Here is a 19630-nt window from a genome sequence, read left to right on the forward strand (position 1 = left end):
GCTCTCCATGTACTATTGTTGCCGGTCCGACCTCCAAGTGCGGCACTCCTGGACACTAGAAAATCATTTATAATATCCAAGATTACCGCACTTGGAGGTATTTTTTATATATATATATATATATATATATATATATATATATATATATACAGCAGTCAGGCACATCATGTTGGATACAGTGTGGCTTTTACTTACTAAGAAATTAAGAATTGCCTGGCAGCTGCGGCTGTCTGGACTCTGGAGGGAAACTGTGTCTGTCTGGAGCCGGAGGAAGACTCAGGGCTGGAGGTGGTACTGGAGGCGGAGCCATCAGTGGTGACTGAGGGCCCGGCCCTACAGAGGCTTATGGGGGTCTGCTGCAGCTGCACATGCGCAGCCGCTCCGCCTGCGGCCATCTTTTATTTAGCTTTAACTAAAGCTGCCGCGATCGGAGTTAAGCTCCGATCGCGGCAGCAGCCAGCATGGGGGATGACAGCGGCTACTGAGGGGACGTCCGGACCAGCCAAACGGAATCTGGTCCAGCGTCCTGGCGTGCCAATCCGTCGCTGAGGCAGACACACATTCTTGTATCCAGGAGCTTTTCAGAGTGGATTGAGCACTTTTCAACTATTGTGGCAGATGTATTAAGCCTGGAGAAGTGATAAAGCAGTGCTAAATGCGAAGTCAGAACGCACCAGCCAATCATTAAGGGTTTGAAAAATGACAGTTAGGAGCTGATTGGCTGGTGCGTTCCACCTTCCACTTCTTTGTCACTGCTTTATCACTTCTCCAGGCTTAATACATCTCCCCAAGAGTGTGTTTCCTGTAGCATCTTAATATCAGGACGAAAGCATTTATTACACAGGCTCTTTCTAAATTGATAATGTATGTAATGTAATACTTAAAATGGCATACCCTCCAACTGTACCTTTTTAATAGGTACAGTACCTTTTTTTATGGTCTGTACTGATTTTTGGCTCTCCAAACTTCCATTGAAAGTATAGGAAAAGCTTACCCGTGGCCACGCCCCCTTTTCTCGTTTGTACCGATTTTTATGTGTAAAATGTTGGAGGGTATGAAATGGTTAACAAGAAAATAAGCAATGGTGTATTTTGGGGCACGGAGATGCAGCTATGATACAGCAATAGTGTCACTAATACCCCTTTCCAGGGGTTAAAGTGAGCCGGAACGGGGCGGAACTGCGTTCCGTCAGTTCCACTTGTAGACGGAATGCAGTTCCGCCTCCTCCGGCTCACCTAACCCGATGTGTCCCCGGCGCCGCAGGGAGATGACGGGCGCCCACTGAGATTGTGTTACCAGCGGGCGCCTGTCTCCCTCTCTATAGCTGAAGCTGGCGGCAGCAGCTCAGTACTGAGCTCCGGCTTCCGGCGCTGTCACTGTGCGCTATGAGAGAGACGTCATGACGTCTCTCCCATAGTGCTGATGAGCAGGCGCCAAGAGAGGACTGCAGTGGTCTGGAAGCGGGAGCGGGGCTCGGTGAGTATTGTGATTTTTGTTTTCTTCCTTAGTGTAACGGCGCATCTACTGGGGGCAAACTACTGGGGGGCATTACTACTGGGGGGCAAACTACTGGGGGGCATCTACAGGGGGGCATTACTACTGGGGGGGCATCTACAGGGGACAAACTACTGGGGGGCATCTACTGGGGGCAAACTACTGGGGGGGCATCTACTGGGGGCAAACTACTGGGGCGCATTACTACTGGGGGCAAACTACTGGGGGGCATTACTACTGAGGAGCATCTACTGGAGGCAAACTACTGGGGGACGTTATTACTGGGGGCCAACTACTTCGGCAAACTACAAGGAGGAAAGCTACTGGGGGCAAGCTACTGGGGCAAACTACAAGGGAACAAGCTACTGGGGTCAAACTACAAGGGGGCAAGCTTCTGGGGGCAAACTACAAAGGGGCTAACTACTGGGGGCAAACTACAGTAGGGCATTACTACTAGGGGCAAACTACAGGAGGGCATTACTACTGGGGGCATAACTACAGGGGCGTAACTACAGGGGCATTACTACTTGGGGGCAAACTACAGGGGGGCTAAACTACTGAGTTCCACCACCTCTCTAGGACCACTTTAGGCACTGCCCCTTTCAGACCACCACCTATGAACTTGGGTTATGGCACATGAGCGCGCATAACCCGTGTTCAGGTGCAGTCTGAAAGGTGCAAGGTTTGAAATACCGGGTCGATTGACCCGGTATTTCAACCCTGGTCGTGAGCAGGGTTGAACACGTTTTCAACCCAGCTCAGTGTGTGGTGTGAACAGGAGCTGGGGCTGTGTGTACCGGCGGCGCTTGGAGGTCATGTGATCTCCAAATGCCGCCCCCGCTGCGTCACCAACCCAGCAATATGCCGGGTTGCAGTCAGCGGTAGTGGGGCGCCTGAGGTAGGTCGCACACTGGGAGCTTCCTTCTGTGTCAGGCTCCCATGTGCGACCCGCCTCAGGCGGTCTGAAAGTGGTATAACTCAGGGGAGCAACCAGGCCTGTCTTTTGGGATGGGCATGCAACCTCACAAGGATCTCCTCGTAGGGAAGAACAGCCACCCAGCAGACAAATGTGCTACTTGATGATGCTGATAGAAGTGTGGGCTTCTGTTGAGGTGGGTAGTAAAATGGGTGGGGGCTATGCTTGTGTCAATAGATAAGTACATATTTCCAGTATATCTTTATACACACCAGAACTTGCTGTATGACTACGTACGCTTACAATAACAATCTTTTTAAACTGGGACACTCACGGATTACACAGGTTCTGTGTCTGATTAAAACCAGCTGAAATGCAGGCTTGAAGCCAGCCACAGAAGATGTGTAATGTATGAGTGTCCAGGTTTAAAGGGCTAGTACCCTAGCTCTATAGCATCTACCTAGCTTCTATGTCTCTGTCTGACAGACAGACACTGCTAATGAATGCTTCAGCCCTGTCACCTCTATGGAGTCAGAATTAGCATTATGCATTAGCAGTAAAGCTCGGTGACATCAGCCACCTGCAGCGGGGAAGGAGTATGTATGTATCTCCCCCGTACGGTGACAGCACACGTACACTCAGAGTCAGCAGCACAGCCATGTGTGGGCACGTCACCTCACTTTCACTTTTGTAGCCGTGACATCATCACTGTCACGTGACCCGCGACCTGCCTCCCATTAAGGGTTAAATGTCTGAGTGGCACGCCCCTTGTGACGTCGGATGAAGTGACGCTAGACGTCCGGGGTCCTCTTGACGTAGGCGTCTTTCGGTGCCTGAATTGACCGGGAGCTTTACATCTGACAACGGTGTGAGGAGAACAAGCGCGGAGGCCCCGAAGCTCCCAGCGGAGAGTGGACCGGCGCAGTGACGGGAGCAGCGGGGCCGGTACGTACCTTGCGCTATGTGCGTGCGTTGCGTGCTGTGCGTAAGCGGCGTGTGGACGCGGCGGGGGTGTTATTAGAGGGCGGGGAACCGGGAGAGATGGGTGTGCGCTCAGGTAAGACCGGGGTGGTAGCGGGTCAGGTATTGGGTGTGTGGCCGTAGCCTAGTCAGGCCCCGGGCTAGCACCACGGCGTGGCCGCCGGCACCTCCGGCAGGTGCTATGTGCTGGGCAGTAAGCTGGGTGTCAGGGCGGCTTTGCGTGCCCTGGCTGAGCGGAGGGGCCACTTGGCGTCCCCGGTGTGGTGAGCGCTCTCTGTACAGTGCGTGTCCGGCTCCTCTCTCCCTGCCGGTGTGTGAGCATGGGGATAGAGCGTCCGGCTCTGCCCTGGGGTCAGCGCTGGGTGCAGTGTAGGGGCTAGCTGGTGAGGTGATATTTCGGCTACCGGGGAAACTCTCCCAAGGCAGGGGCTGGAGGCCTTTGTGTAACTGCTGTGTCTATGGAGGAAACTTCCTGCTGGATAGATGCTGGCAGATGGTTCCTGTAGCCTATAGGTTGCTGCAGCTGTGTGGGTCAGGGGGTGTATGGCTGCCATGGACGGGTGCACAGGTGTATGGTGATGCTTATCATTTGGTAGAAGCACAGTGAACACTTACACGTTTTCCAAGCTGTTGAACAACTGTGTGTGTATATGTGTAGCTATGTCATGACTTTCCCACTGGCAGTAGTACCGTTGCGGGCATTTAATTTGTGATTGTAGAATGTGCAGCAACACTGTGCTACCTCTTCCCTAGGTGTATAGTGGCTATCAGGGCTTTTTGGGATGGATCACAAGGAGGACTTGGACAGCAGAGAACCTTTAATTGACATCAGGAAGGCCCCCCGGAGCCGATCTCATCATAGATACTCTAAGGTACTAATAAAATGATTGTACGGCCGTTACTGTTGCAGTTCCCTTTATGTCTAACCTACCAGGCTCTAATTTCTAAATGGTAAGATGCTTATGTGACAAATGCAGGTAGTGGGCATACAAAGTAATGCTTGTTTAATGAGGGACCCTTGATGTATTGAAAGCAAGAGATTCCATACAGGTGGGTCTCATGTTAATTAAGCAAATATCTAAGCCGGGTCCATGGGGTCTCTCTGTATAAGACATTTATTCTTCTACATTAGTTGTCTATAGCTTCTGTGGCTGCAAGAGTAGATGATGGTGATTTGGACAAAGGGTACATTTTGCATGCATTTCAAGTTAAATTTGTTTAGGTTTCATAAGTAGTATGGCTTTTAAGGTGATATAAGCATGGAGCGACAAATCTCAAAGGTTGATATTGGACAAAAGCACATACTCCCATGAGCTGTATGTGCATTCATTTAAAGATCTAGGCATAAACAGGGAAGCAACTGCAGATGTCTCTTCTGCAAACTTCACCCTATGGCATGAGTAACCTGACTAATCTGTAACAAACTCTCAAAGGGGTGTATGCAGCGCGATTTACTCTAATACAGTGATTCACAAACGTTTTTTTTTTTTTTTTTTTTGAGTCATGGTGCCATACAGTATCAGAATTTGTTTCTCGCAGCACCCCTAGGCCATTTTTTTTTTATTTTTTTTTTGGTGTGTGGGTTTTTTTTTTTTTTTCTTCTTTAGAAAGTCAGGAAAAAAAAATGGATTTATGTAAATTTTCATTCTTAGGGTCAGTTGTGTGGTGAGGGACAGGATTCACTTCTGAGTCTCCACATATTTTAAGATTGGAAGCCACCATCATTGGTTTTGCTTATTACATCAACCATAAATGATTTTGGTCCTGGACCACCAACCCAGGGCACCCATGCAAGTACCCCGAGGCACCCCAGGCTCCCTAGGCACATAGTTTGAGAACCACTGCTCTAATACCATGACTCTTAATACACTTTTACAGGACGAACTTCTTGACATTAAAGAGCTGCCACACTCCAGACAGAGGCCGTCTTGTCTACTGGATAAATATGACAGGTATTTTCCATGTCCTGAATAATATGTAGTGTTAGTTGTCTTGTTTGTTTTGTTACTTTAGTTGTTTGGTTTGTTTAGTTTTTTTTTTTTGTTTGGGGTGGGGGTTGTTTCTTCTCTCCCCCTTTCTGACTTGTATAAAATACTTTTTAATGCAGTGATGGCGTCTGGGATCCCGAGAAGTGGCATGCATCTTTGTACCCTAACTCAGGACGCAGTTCTCCTGTTGATGCATTAAGAAAAGAAACTGATTCCGAGAGAACGTCTCTGAAGCGTAGGATAGCAGGTAAAAGGGTTTTTTAAGTAGGGCATTATTTGACTGACCATTTATTTTGGAATGAAGTGTTTAAGCATTTTTCCCTCATCTAAATTACCAATGTAATTTCATGACACTGAATTAGTAGCTTTCAAGAGCAATGTTTTCATCTTTATTAAATGTAAAATTTGTTAATGAATGTTGATGTGACCTCACAATGGCAATTGCAAGCTATGGCAGCCAAATAAACCGTTTGGATTTTACTGACTTCTGTTTTGCAGCGACATGTATAATGCCCCCTTGTTCCTGTATTTATCTTATGTAGATCCCAGGGAGCGTGTTAAGGAGGATGACCTTGATGTTGTGCTCAGCCCACAGAGGCGAAGCTTTGGGGGTGGGTGCCATGTAACAGCTGCTGTTGGCTCTCGTCGTGCTGGGAGCCCTCTAGACAACAAGGAAAATGAAAGCTTGCGTCTCATCGGTGGACGCAGGATTGGCAGTGGCAGGATCATTGCTGCTAGAGCATTTGATCGTGACATGCGAGGAGGAGAAAAAGACCTAAGAGAACCTCGTGAGGGGAGAGAACGGGAAAAGGAGTACAAGGACAAGCGCTTCAGGGTAAGCATTTTATCTATATGTACAACTGGCTATTTTAGCAATCTTAGAGTTGTGGCTTTCTGGTCACACTATGATGTGCTTGTTTTATATTAGAGAGAATATGGTGACAGTAAAAGAGTCTTTGGTGAGCGCAGGAGGAATGATTCTTATACAGAGGAGGAACCAGAGTGGTTTTCTGGTGGCCCCACTAGCCAGTCTGAGACTATAGAGCTCACTGGCTTTGATGATAAAATATTGGAGGAGGATCAGAAGGGAAGAAAGAGAACACGGAAACGAACATCCTCTTTAAAGGAAGGCAAGTTGCTGAACTGCTACAGACTAATGCCTGTGTCTAGTTTTATTGGGTGCTAATGTGTAAAGACTGTATAACATGATATTCAGTTAGTAATTTATATAGGTTAATTAAGCGTCGGTGTTGGGCTAATTTAGAAGTTTTAAGCTAAATTGTAAGGGTGCTTCTGTCATAATCTCCTAGTAAGCAGAGTGCCAAAGCTTTTAATATTGATACTGTTCATTTTATGAGGGTACCACCTCCCTTTTTTGTTATGTGTAGATTGGTTAAACTGGTTCCTTGTTAATATCTTCCATATGCACTCCTGGGGCCTGATTCTGAGTGGAACGCAAATCTGTTCACGTAAAAAAAAAAAAAATTTTTTTTTGCAATTGCGCCAAAATCCCTGGAGTTGTGCCACACAGTCATGCCATGGTGCAGGACTGACTTGAGCTGCACGATTGAAATATAGTGAGCTGGTGGCAAAATTTAAGCACAGGGATGTGGTGTTTTTCGAACTGATGCATAATCGTGTACACTGGCATCCCTGTGCTGGCGGAGATGCTGTACAAGTATCACGATTGTGACTGCAGCCGCTCAAAGTGGGCTCCTAGACCTTTCTGATTCAGGTTTACAGTTGTGCTCATAAATTTACATACCCTAGCAGAATTTGATTTTCTGGCCATTTGTCAAAGAATATGAATGATAACTTTTTTCACTCTTGGTTGGGTGAAGCCATTTATTGTCAAACAACTGTGTTTACTCTTTAAATCATAATGACGATAAACTACCCAAATGACCCTGATCAAAAGTTTACATACCCTGGAGATTTTGGCCTGATAACATGCACACAAGTTGACACAAATGGGTTTGAATGGCTACTAAAGGTAACCATCCTCACCTGTGATCTGTTTGCTTGTAATCAGTGTGTTTAAAAGGTCAGTGAGTTTCTGGACTCCTGAAAGACCCTTGCATCTTTCATCCAGTGCTGCACTGACATGTCTGGATTCTGAGTCATGGGGAAAGCAAAAGAATTGTCAAAGGATCTGCGTGAAAAGGTAATTGAACTGTATAAAACAGGAAAGGGATATAAAGATATCCAAGCAATTGAGAATGCCAATCAGCAGTGTTCAAACTCTAATAAGTGGAAAATTAGGGATTCTGTGGAAACCAAATCACGGTCAGGTAGACCAACAAAAATTTCAGCCACAACTGCCAGGAAAATTGTTTGGGATGCAAAGAAAAATCCACAAGTAACTTCAGCTGAAATACAGGACTCTCTGGGGAAAAAAAGTGGTGTGTTTTGTTTCAAGATGCACAATAAGGAGGCATTTGAAGAAAAATGGGCTGTATGGTCGAGTCGCCAGAAGAAAGGCATTACTATGCAAATGCCACAAAGCATCCCGCTTACAATACTCCAAACAGCACAGAGACAAGCCTCAAAACTTCTGCAACAAAGTCATTTGGAGTGATGAGACCAAAATTGAACTTTTTGGCCACAACCATAAAAGTTAAATTTGCAGAGGAGTCAACAAGGCCTATGACGAAAGGTACACCATTCCTACTGTGAAACACGGAGGTGGATCGCTGATGTTTTGGGGATGTGTGAGCTACAAATGCACTGGAAACTTGGTCAAAATTGATGGCAAGATGAATGCAGCATGTTATCAGAAAATACTGGAGGAAAATTTGCACTCGTCAGCCCGGAAGCTGCGCATGGGACGTACTTGGACATTCCAACATGACAATAATCCAAAACACAAGGCCAAGTTGACCTGTCATTGGCTACAGCAGAATAAAGTGACGGTTCTGGAGTGGCCATCTCAGTCTCCTGACCTCCATATCATTGAGCCACTCTGGGGAGTTCTCAAACGTGCAGTTCATGCAAGACAGCCCAAGAATTTACAGGAACTGGAAGCTTTTTGCCAAGAAGAATGGGCAGCTTTACCATCTGAGAAAATAAAGAGCCTCATCCACAACTACCACAAAAGACTAAAAGCTGTCATTGATGTTAAAAGGGGCAATACACGGTATTAAGAACTGGGGTATGTAAACTTTTTTGATCAGGGTCATTTGGGTAGTTTCTGTTGTCATTATGATTTAAAAAGAGTAAACACAGTAGTTTGACAATAAATGGCTTCACCCAACCACTAACCATGAGTGAAAAAAGTTTGAGTTATCATTCATATTCTCTGACAAATGGCCAGAAAATCACATTCTGCTAGGGTATGTAAACTTCTGAGCACAACTGTATACACCAGGGGAAGGGCTTATACTAGTTTTAGCGTAAAGATGCAGCTATAGCCGCAGCAGCGTGCAACTCTTTATCAGCCCCCTGATCTTTAGTGCTCTACAGATTAGACTGTTTAGCTGATCAGTTTATTATAGTCTTAGATTTGTTTTTCCCCAGTAAGAGTATCAATAGCTAATTGTTTTGGTGTGTATTTTGTAGTGTTTGAGTGCAATGGAGGTGTACCAGAGGAAGAAGCTGTTCTTCCTCCAGAACATACAGCTGACCAGGAAGTACCTCAAGAGGCTGTTCTGCCAGGACCAATGGCAGGAGAGTTTGACTTCAATGAGTTCTTTAATCTGGACAAAAGTGTGCCTGGCCTGGCTTCGGTGAGTCCTGTGGGATATGGCTGCACCTGGCTTCCTTGGAAGCACCTAGCTCTTTACTGTAGCCTCGCCAGTTTATGGGGGTGAAATGAGGGATTCTAGACTAGTTATGTAAATTGCAGTGGCTTGGCCTGTGAATAGAGGTGCTTCCAGGGGATATCGGTTTGTGTATTTTAGTTTGCACTCGTGGTGGCTAGTCACAGTTGTGCACATGGATGGTGTGGGAATTGGGAATTGTTACCTGGCCTGATATCTCACGAACTGTGCCCTCACACGTTATATTGTTTTCAATAATTAAACTGCATTAATGGTCATGCGTGACAATCTAATTTTTTTTTTCTTTAGACGGTTATATGATTATTGCTTGGTTTCTGTGAGGGACTGGTCTCCTTCCCCCCCCCTATTTTGTAATCTGTCCTTCATCTGGCAACCTATTGTGTAATATGATGGTGTCTCAGTTCTGCTGGCTCTGGTTAGTCTTGGTGGTTCTCCTGTGATGAAGATAATTGCTTCTACACTTGTGTTGCAATAAGCGAAGCGATCTCCTATGAAGTGCTGGTTGTTGTAAGAGTGTCAGGTTTTGCAGTCTCCCAACTTTTACATTGTGTAATCTGTTTGATGGGGTATTAAAACTGAAACTGGACTCCAGGTTCACAGCAGATATTCCGCAGCCACAGAGCATTCCCATCTCCTACAAGTAAGTAGCTCCCTTGTAGTCCCTACTCTCCTTTCACTCTGTGGCACCTGTAAGTCTAACGTCACACGTTGTCTCCCTGCAGATGATCGAGGATGTGCTAGGGGAGGGATCTGTGTCTTCCAGTAGATTCAGGAAGTGGTTTTCCAATCATAGCCACTCTGAAAGTCGATCCAGCAGTCTAAGATCTACACCCCATGAGGAGCTAGAACGATTGGCAGGTATACTTGAGCAGTTTGTACTATGGACAAGAGTATTCAATAGTTACATTTGTAAGATGAAATTTTGAAGTTGATGCTTTTAATAAACCGTACCAGCCAAAAGTTGGACACACCTTCTCATTCAATGGTTTTTATTTTAAGTTTCTACATTGTGGATTAATGCTGAAGACATCAAAATTATGAAAGAACACATATGGAATTATGTTTTAAACAAAAAAGTGTTAAATCAAAATGTTTTATATTTTAGATTCCTCAAAGTAGCTGCCTTTTGCTTTGACAGCTTTGCACACTCTTGGCATTCAGTCAGCTTCATGAGGTAGTCTCCTGGAATTGTTTTGAATTAACAGGTGTGCTTTGTCAGGAGTCAATCTGCAGAATTACTTGCCTTCTTAATGTGTTTGAGACCACCAGTTGTGCAGATGTAGGGTTAGTACACAGTGTACACCCCTATTTGACTACTGTTATACAGGTTGAGTATCCCTTATCCAAAATGCTAGGGACCAGAGGTATTTTGGATATTGGATTTTGCCTTATTTTGGAATAATTGCATACCATAATGAGAGATCATGGCGATGGGACCTAAGTCTGAGCACAGAATGCATTTATGTATCATATATACCTTATACACACAGCCTGAAGGTTATTTTAGCCAATATTTTTTGTAACTTTGTGCATTGAACAAAGTGTATCTACATTAACACAATTCATATGTTTCATATACCCCTTATACACACAGCCTGAAGGTCCTTTAATACAATACTTTTAATAATTTTGTGTATTAAACAAAGTTTGTGTACATTGAGCCATCAAAAAACCAAAGGTTTCACGATTTCACTCTCACTCAAAGTCCGTATTTCGGAATATTTGGATATGGGATACTGAACCTGTAATACATATTATGGCACGAACCACTCAACTCTGCAAAGTGAAATGACAGTCCATTACTTTAAGACATGAAGGTCAGTCGATACTGTAAATTTCAAGAACTTTGAATGTATCTTCAAGGCAGTTGTAAAAACCATCAAACGCAATGATGAAACTGGCTCTCATGAGGACCGCCCCAGGAAAGGAAGACCAAGAGTAACCTCTGCTGCAGAGGATAAGTTCTTTAAAGTTACCAGCCTCAGAAACCGCTACTTAACAGAACCTCGGATTAGAGTCCACATAAATTATTCAGAGTTCAAGTAGCAGACAAATTTCAACATCAGCTGTTCAGAAGAGACTGAATCAGTCCTTCATGGTCAAATTGGTGCAAAGAAGGCATTACTGAGGATGAACAACAAGAAAATAATTGTTTGTGCTAAGAAACACAAGGAATGGACATTAGACCAGTGGAAATCTGTACTTTGGTCTGAGTTCAAATTTGAGATTTTTGGTTCCAACCGCTGTGTCTTTCTGAGATGCAGAGAAGGTGAACGAATGGTTTCTGCATGTGTGGTTTCCACTGAAGCATGGAGAAGGAGGTGTGATGGTGTGGGGGTGCTTTGCTGGTGACACTGGTGATTTATTAAAAATTCAAGGCACACTTAAGCAGCATGGCTACCACAGCATTCTGCAGCACCATGCCATACCATCTGGTTTGCACTTACTGGGACCATCATTTGTTTTTCAACAAGACAATGACCCCAAACACTCCTCCAGGCTATGTAAGGGCTACTTTTCCAAGAAGGGAAATGGAGTGCTGCATCAGATGACCTGGCCTCCACAATCGCCCGACCTAAACCCATTTGAGATGGTTTAGGATGAGGTGGACCGCAGAGTGAAGGAAAAGCCGCCAACAAGTGCTCAGTAACTCTGGGAACTCCTTCAAGACTGTTGGAAAACCATTCCAGGAGACTACCTCATGAAGCTGATTGAGAGAATGCCAAGCTGTCATCAAAGCAAAAGAGGGCTACTTTGAGGAATCTAAAATGTAAAAGCTATTATGATTTGTTTAACACTTTTTTGTATACAAAATTCCATATGTGATCTTTCATAGTTTTGATGTCTGTAATTATCTACAATGTAGAAAATTAAAATAAATAAACCATTGAATGAGAAGGTGTGTCCAAACTTTTGACTGGTACTGTGTGTGTGTGTGTGTGTGTGTGTATATGTGTTATATATATATATATATATATATATATATATATATATATATATATATATATATATATTCAAAAAATTTAAGTCTAGTGCTTTTTTCTATGCAAAGCCTCTACATTGTAGCCTGGCATGTAAGTGCTGAAGGCACAGCTGGCTAACCACACTGAAACCTGTACGGCTTTTACATCATCTCTACATATACTGCTAGAGTGACAGACATGTAGATTCTGTAGTAATGGGAAAATTGGGCATATGTATTACTCTACAAATGTCGCTCCTGTCAATTCCCAAAATTGGCATCTTCACATCAGTGGGGCTCTGCTGTATGATGTACTCTTTCATACACTGCATGAATGTGTGACCAGACTTCATGTTCTGGCTCGCCAGTCCTACTGGTAAATGCAGAGCAGTGGGGTAGTATCTGTTTGATAACTGGGTATTTTTGCTGATGAAGTGGATGAGCATGTTGACGCAAGAAATGCTGTGCAGCTAATACGCAATACTTGCTATTGACTCCAGGCTTGGATCAAGTGATTCCCACTCATGGACAAAACTCCGGAAATTATTTTGCACCTATTCAATTTGAAGACCATGCTGACAAAGTTGACATTTTGGAGATGTTGCACAAAGCCAAAGTGGACTTGAAGCCGCTTCTATCTAGCCTGACTGCGAACAAGGAGAAGCTACGGGAGAGCAGTAAGTTGGGGTTGGTATGGGAGTGCAGGTTCCCACCTGTCGTGTTTTTTTTTTTTTTTTTTTTTTTTCTTTCAAGTTTCAATGTCAATGCACAGGGGTACAACTTGTATTGCCCTGTGACAACTAAATTTAATCATTCCTATATCCTCTTTCTAGAAGCCTGAGTAATGTGGTCATATCTATATTATCATCTTCACTCCTTATTTATCTGGACTATAATCCTACGCTTTACTTGCATCTAATTTTGTAATGATTGGTACTGGAGCCTGCGATCGAGCTGCTAAGAGCAGAAGCAGTTGTTAACCTTTAACCACTTGAAGACTGTGGTTCATCTCAAGACCATGTCCATTTTCTTCAGTATCAGTCTATTTTAAATAGTAATTGTATCTTAGCAAGTGGTGCTTATGTGTAACCTATGCTGTTTGAGAGGGCCCACCCTCAAACAGAATAGGTTATACATAAGCACCACTTACTAGGTATATGGAAACCGTATACAAAATGATGGGTTGTACTAAATTAAATTAATGGGAAAAGTTGACAGCAGAAAATCACAAAAAAAAAGTCAATGAAGAGTTAAAGATCAACGTGGTTTGAAATTGCAAATTGTTCCTGCTCTTTTTGGCTCACTACTTCCTGAGGCCCTCAGCAATTTATTTTCAATGCTCCCCAGGCCAAGGGTAGAGGTTTGGTTAACTGTAAATGTTTCTCTTCCCTCCCTTAGGATTATAATAGAGCGCAGAGATGTCTAGGCAGGAAGCGTGCACCCGTGTGAATAGATGCTTCCGGCATCTGTATACAGACTTTGACAAATATATATGAACTGAGATTAAAGATGCATGCATGTTCTAATTCCTTCTAAACTTAGGTACACACTAGATGACACTTTAAATTTGCTGATAACACATTGTTACGCAGATTAGTTTTATCGTCCAATATGTAAGCACTGTATCGCTAGCGATGCACGCTCCCACAGGTCGCTAAAGAGGTAGTCTGTACATTCAGCTCCATATCTAATTATGCAGTGTGTACGCTACCACTAAAGAATGACATGTTAATTTAGACTAACACTACAATTTGGTAGTGTTAAACGACTGGTCATTTTGTAAGATCGCTCAGTGTGTGTACACAATATTGTTTGTCTGGGAGTTGAAGGGAAATCGTGAGTGACATTGTATCATTAGCATGTTGTCTAATGTGTACCTAGCTTAACATTTACTGCATCACCATTGAATGTTACCTGTGCACACAATCGTAGTTTATGGTGAAAAGGATGAGGCTTGGGTTACAGATTCAAAAGCTGTCCTTTTAACCTTAACTGGCCTTAAAGTGTGATGTGACTGCAGCCAGGAGTGTTACCTTCACAAGGTCATATTGCATATGTTGGGGCTGCTCTGCTGTGTCCTGTCTGAGAACGGACTTCCACCTCCTGTTGCTGCCACATGAAGTGATGAGGCCTATGATTGCCGACAAGTGGCATTTTAGGGCACATGCTCCTGTACTTACGTTGGCTGCAGCAGGGGCTTTATTTGCAACCTAAAACCATTAATCCCAAAAAAGTGTTCTATATATAACTATTTAATATGGGGTTATTGCTATGTCTAACAAATATTTTTTTTAAAAAATGAAGAAAATTGTGATTATACAGCAATTGATTTTTTTTTTTTTTTAATATATTTGTTAATCAAAGACAACAAGCGAGGTTTCAAGCATTTACCTGAAAAGCAAAAATGTTTTTTGACATGTTCTTGAGCATTGTGAAAAATGCACCTTTCACTCTGTTTATAACAATCAAGTTTGTTTATTTAGTCAGAGGACAATTTTACCCTCAAATTCTTACCCTCTTGTGTCTCTTATGGAGACCCCTTATTTCCTGTGTTTGCCAGCATATGGAGGAATCTAATTCCCATTTAAATCTCCTCTTTAAAGACCTTGAGACACACACACTGTTTTCTCTTGCGTCCTAGAAGACGCTTGGGTCCACATTAGTCCCATGGGGTATAGATGGGTCCACTAGGAGCCATGGGCACTTTAAGAGTTTAATAGTGTGGGCTGGCTCCTCCCTCTATGCCCCGCCTACCAGACTTGGTTTAGAAAATGTGCCCGGATGAGCTGGTCACAGCTAGAGGAGCTCCATAGGAGTTTCTTTAGTTTTATTTTTTTATTAGAGTTTAGGCACAGGGAGGCTGCTGGCAACAGCCTCCCTGCTTCGTGGGAGTAGTGTCCAACCCTGAGAGGTTAATTGCCACTATTTCCGCTGACAGGACACTGAGCTCCTGAGAGGGGTGATAGTTAGCTGCCCGAGGTGACCGCTCACTCCCGCAGCATGCCGCCACCCCCTAACAGCAAGAAGATTCCAGTGGCGAGTGAGTCACTGGCGACCTGACAAGTGGGGTGCCAGTGTGAATGGCGGAAACAGGGTAGGAGCGCAGTACTAACTGCGCTCCGGAGAGCTCAGTGGTACATAGCAAGGGGGGGTGTATGGGTTTGGTGTGGGTGGTTTTTTGTTTTTTTTATTCCCCCCCCTCACATAGCCATGTCCAGGGACTCTGTGTCTTATGCTGCAGAGGACTTTTCTTCTCCAGAAGAATCCATGCCATGTACCCAGGAATGTAATGCATTGTCTCAGATTCCTATTACTGAGCCAGAATGGCTGACTTCTATTAAGGGAATGAGCTCTCTACTAGGGTGGCTCATACTGAGACTGAAACTTAGGTTTTAAAGAATTCTATGGCAGTTTGGTCAGGTTCTGTTCCTATTCTTTCTAAATCCCCTAGCATATACCTACAGAAACGTGCACTTGCCCAGATTATGCAAGATGACACAGACTCTGACACAGTAGACGGTGATGGGGAAGTGCTGAGGGGGCATCCCTTGCAAAGGGGGTGCAGCTCATGTTTGAGGCCATTAGAAATGTGTCAAACATAACTGACACGCCACCTGAGCAGGTTGAGGAGGCTTACTTCACTGACAATAAGAAAGCCTCGCTTACCTTCCCTGTGTCTAAAGAATTAAACGCTCTATTTGAAAAATCCTGGGAAAACCCAGAGAAAAAAGTCCAGATCTCCAAAAGGGTTCTGGTTGCTTTTCCCTTCCCTGAGGAGGATAGAAAAACATGGGGAAAACCCACCCATAGTTGACGCATCTGTTTCCAGACTGTCAAAGAAGGTGGTTATACCTGTCCCTGGGTCTACCGCGTTAAAAGAACCGGCTGATCGTAAGATTGGCTCTCAAATCCATATACACTGCTTCAAGGGTGGCATTGAGGCCTACTATTGCCTGTGCATGGATCTCTAAAGCTATAGTAAAGTGGTCACGCACGTTACTAGAGTATTTGGATACAGTGGGTAGAAGTGACATTGAAATGTTTTTACTTAACATACAGGATTCTGCAGGGTTCATGGTGGAATCCATGAAGGACCTGGGTACGCGGACTGCAAGGGTATCTTCCATGTCTGTCTCGGCTCTCTGGGGACTCTGGCTACGCCAATGGTCTGCAGACGTGCAATCCAGGAGAAGTGTGGAGAACCTACCCTACACGGGTCAGGCTCTATTTGGGGAAGCATTGGATGCGTGGATTTCCATGGCAACTGCAGGTAAGTCACCTTTTCTTCCCTCAGCTACGCCTTCTACGAAGAAACCCTTTTCTCTAACGTCCTAGAGGATGCTGGGGACTACGTAAGGACCATGGGGAGAGACGGGCTCCGCAGGAGACATGGGCACTTTAAGAAAGAATTTAGTTCCTGGTGTGCACTGGCTCCTCCCTCTCTGCCCCTCCTCCAGACCTTAGTTTGATTCTGTGCCCAGAGGAGCTGGGTGCTTTTTCAGTGAGCTCTCCTGAGTTTGCTGATAGAAAGTTTTGTTAGGTTTTTTATTTTCAGGGAGCTCTGCTGGCAACAGACTCCCTTCATCGTGGGACTGAGGGGAGAGAAGCAGCCCCACTCTCTGAAGCTAGGTCCTGCTTCTTAGGCTACTGGACACCATTAGCTCCAGAGGGATCGGTACGCAGGATCTCGCCCTCGCCATCCATCCCTGAGCCGCGCCACCGTCCCCCTCGCAGAGCCGGAAGACTGAAGCCGGGTGAGTATGAGAAGCAAGAAGACTTCACAGGCGGCAGAAGACTTCGTGATCTTCACTGGAGGTAACGCACAGCACTGCAGCTGTGCGCCATTGCTACACACACCTCCCATACTACGGTCACTGGCAGGGTGCAGGGGGGGGGCGCCCTGGGCAGCATTTGGGACCTCATTCTGGCAAATGAACACGTATATATATATATATCTATCACACACACACACACACACCCCTGGGTACTGTATATATGTAGGAGCCCCCGCCAAAGAAATAAAATGTAAGCGCCAGCTCCATTTTTTTCTCCACAGCACGCTGAGAGGAAGCTCCCCAGGCTCTCCCCTGCTGATACACGGTAGAAGAGGGTTGAAAAGAGAGGGGGCACATAATTAGGCGCAAAAAAGTATATTAACAGCAGCTACTGGGTTAACATTAAGTTACTGTTATTCCTGGGTTATATAGCGCTGGGGTGTGTGCTGGCATACTCTCTCTCTCCAAAGGGCCTCGTGGGGGAACGGTCTTCAGAAAGGACATTCCCTGTGTGTGTGTGGTGTCGGTACGCTTGTGTCAACATGTCTGATGATGAAGGCTATGTGGGAGAGGAGCGGGAGCAAATGAATGTGGTCTCTGCCGACGGCGCCGACACCTGATTGGATGGATATGTGGAAGGTTTTAAATGATAATGTAAATTCCTTGCATAAAAGATTAGACAAGGCTGATGCATTGGGACAGGCAGGGTCTCAACCCGTGCCTGATCCTATGTCGCAGGGACCGACATGGATTCTGACTCCAGTGTCCATTACGATGATGCAAAGTTACAGCCAAAGTTGGCTAAATCACTCCGATATATGATTATAGCAATTAAGGAGGTTTTGCACATCACAGAGGAAACCCCTGTCCCTGACACAAGGGTTTATATGTATAAGGGAATGAAACCTGAGGTAACTTTTCCCCCCTCACACGAACTGAATGAGTAATGTGAAAAAGCTTGGGAATCTCCAGATAAACTGCAGATTTCCAAACGGATTCTTATAGCGTATCCTTTCCCGCCAACGGACAGGTTACAATGGGAATCCTCCCCTAGGGTGGACAAAGCTTTAACACGCTTATCCAAAAAGGTAGCCCTACTGTCCCAGGATACGGCTACCCTCAAGGATGCTGCTGATCGCAAACAGGAGGGTACCCTGAAGTCCATTTATACACATTCAGGTACCTTGCTCAGACCGGCAATTGCGTCTGCCTGGGTGTGTAGTGCAGTAGCGGCATGGACTGATACCTTATCAGAGGAGTTTGACACCCTAGCTAGGGATACTGTTTTATTGACCCTGGGGCATATTAAAGACGCTGTCCTTTTATATGAGAGATGCTCAAAGAGACATTAGTCTGCTGGGTTCTAGAATAAACGCTATGTCGATTTCTGCCAGAAGGGTCCTGTGGACTCGGCAATGGACAGGTGATGCCGACTCAAAACGACATATGGAGGTTTTACCTTACAGGGGCGAGGAATTGTTCGGTGAAGGTCTCTCGGACCTGGTCTCCACAGCTACGGCTGGTAAGTCAATTTTTTTGCCTTATGTTCCCTCACAGCCTAAGAGAGCACCGCATTATCAAATGCAGTCCTTTCGTTCACAAAGAAACAAAGTCCGAGGTGCGTCCTTTCTTGCCAGAGGGAGGGGCAGAGGAAAGAAGCTGCACAATACAGCTAGTTCCCAGGAACAGAAGTCCTCCCCGGCCTCTGCAAAATCCACCGCATGACGCTGGGGCTCCACTGGCGGAGTCGGGGCCAGTGGGGGTGCGTCTTCGGAATTTCAGCCACATGTGGGTTCACTCCCAGGTGGATCCCTGGGCAATAGAAATTGTGTCTCAGGGTTACAAGCTGGAATTCGAAGAGGTGCCTCCTCGCCGGTTTTTCAAATCGGCCCTACCGTCTTCCCCCCCCCCCAGAGAGGGAGATAGTGTTAAATGCAATACAAAAATTGTATCTTCAGCAGGTGGTGGTCGAGGTTCCCCTCCTTCAACAGGGAAGGGGTTATTATTCGACCATGTTTGTGCTTTCCCGAAACCGGACGGTTCGGTCAGACCCATATTGAATTTAAAATCTCTGAACCTATACTTGAAGAGGTTCAAGATGGAATCGCTAAGAGCAGTCATCGCCAGCCTGGAAGGGGGGGATTTTATGGTGTCACTGGACATAAAGGATGCGTACCTTCATGTCCCCATTTATCCACCTCATCAGGCGTACCTAAGATTTGCGGTACAGGACTGTCATTACCAATTTCAGACGTTGCCGTTTGGTCTCTCAACTGCTCAGAGGATTTTCACCAAGGTAATGGCGGAAATGATGGTGCTCCTGCGCAAGCAGGGTGTCACAATTATCCCGTACTTGGACGATCTCCTCATAAAAGCGAGATCAAGAGAGCAGTTGCTGAACAGCGTATCTCTTTCACTGAAAGTGTTACAACAACACGGCTGGATTCTCAATATCCCAAAGTCGCAGTTGGTTCCTACGACTCTCCTGCCTTGGACATGATTCTGGACACGACCCAGAAAAGGGTTTATCTTCCGATAGAAAAAGCCCAGGAACTTATGACTCTGGTCAGGAACCTTTTGAAATCAAGACAGGTGTCCGTGCATCATTGCACTCGAGTCCTGGGAAAGATGGTGGCCTCATACGAGGCCATTCCCTTTGGCAGGTTCCATGCGAGGACTTTCCAATGGGATCTGTTGGAGAAGTGGTCCGGATCACATCTACAGATGCATCGGTT

The 19630-nt window shown here is 45.2% G+C and overlaps 1 protein-coding gene across 4 annotated transcripts in view; it reads left to right on the forward strand.

Annotated features, from left to right (window-relative positions):
* The first annotated feature begins 3184 nt into the window (after positions 1-3184).
* EIF4ENIF1 (eukaryotic translation initiation factor 4E nuclear import factor 1) overlaps positions 3185-19630 on the forward strand; it is a 54624-nt gene continuing 38178 nt past the window's right edge. The window contains exons 1-9 of one of the 4 annotated variants that reach the window (XM_063913080.1): positions 3185-3355; positions 4145-4263; positions 5270-5343; positions 5499-5626; positions 5922-6214; positions 6308-6509; positions 8938-9104; positions 9881-10016; positions 12621-12797. In XM_063913080.1, coding sequence (XP_063769150.1) covers positions 4174-4263; positions 5270-5343; positions 5499-5626; positions 5922-6214; positions 6308-6509; positions 8938-9104; positions 9881-10016; positions 12621-12797 — 1267 coding nt within the window. In that variant the 5' untranslated portion in view covers positions 3185-3355; positions 4145-4173. Of the gene's footprint in view, positions 3356-3395; positions 3468-3516; positions 3655-4144; positions 4264-5269; positions 5344-5498; positions 5627-5921; positions 6215-6307; positions 6510-8937; positions 9105-9880; positions 10017-12620; positions 12798-19630 lie in introns of those variants that run through there. The other 3 variants (XM_063913081.1, XM_063913082.1, XM_063913083.1) reach the window with 3 other exon arrangements.

The sequence above is a fragment of the Pseudophryne corroboree genome, chromosome 1 (assembly GCF_028390025.1).
Source record: "Pseudophryne corroboree isolate aPseCor3 chromosome 1, aPseCor3.hap2, whole genome shotgun sequence".
Taxonomy (NCBI): domain Eukaryota; kingdom Metazoa; phylum Chordata; class Amphibia; order Anura; family Myobatrachidae; genus Pseudophryne; species Pseudophryne corroboree.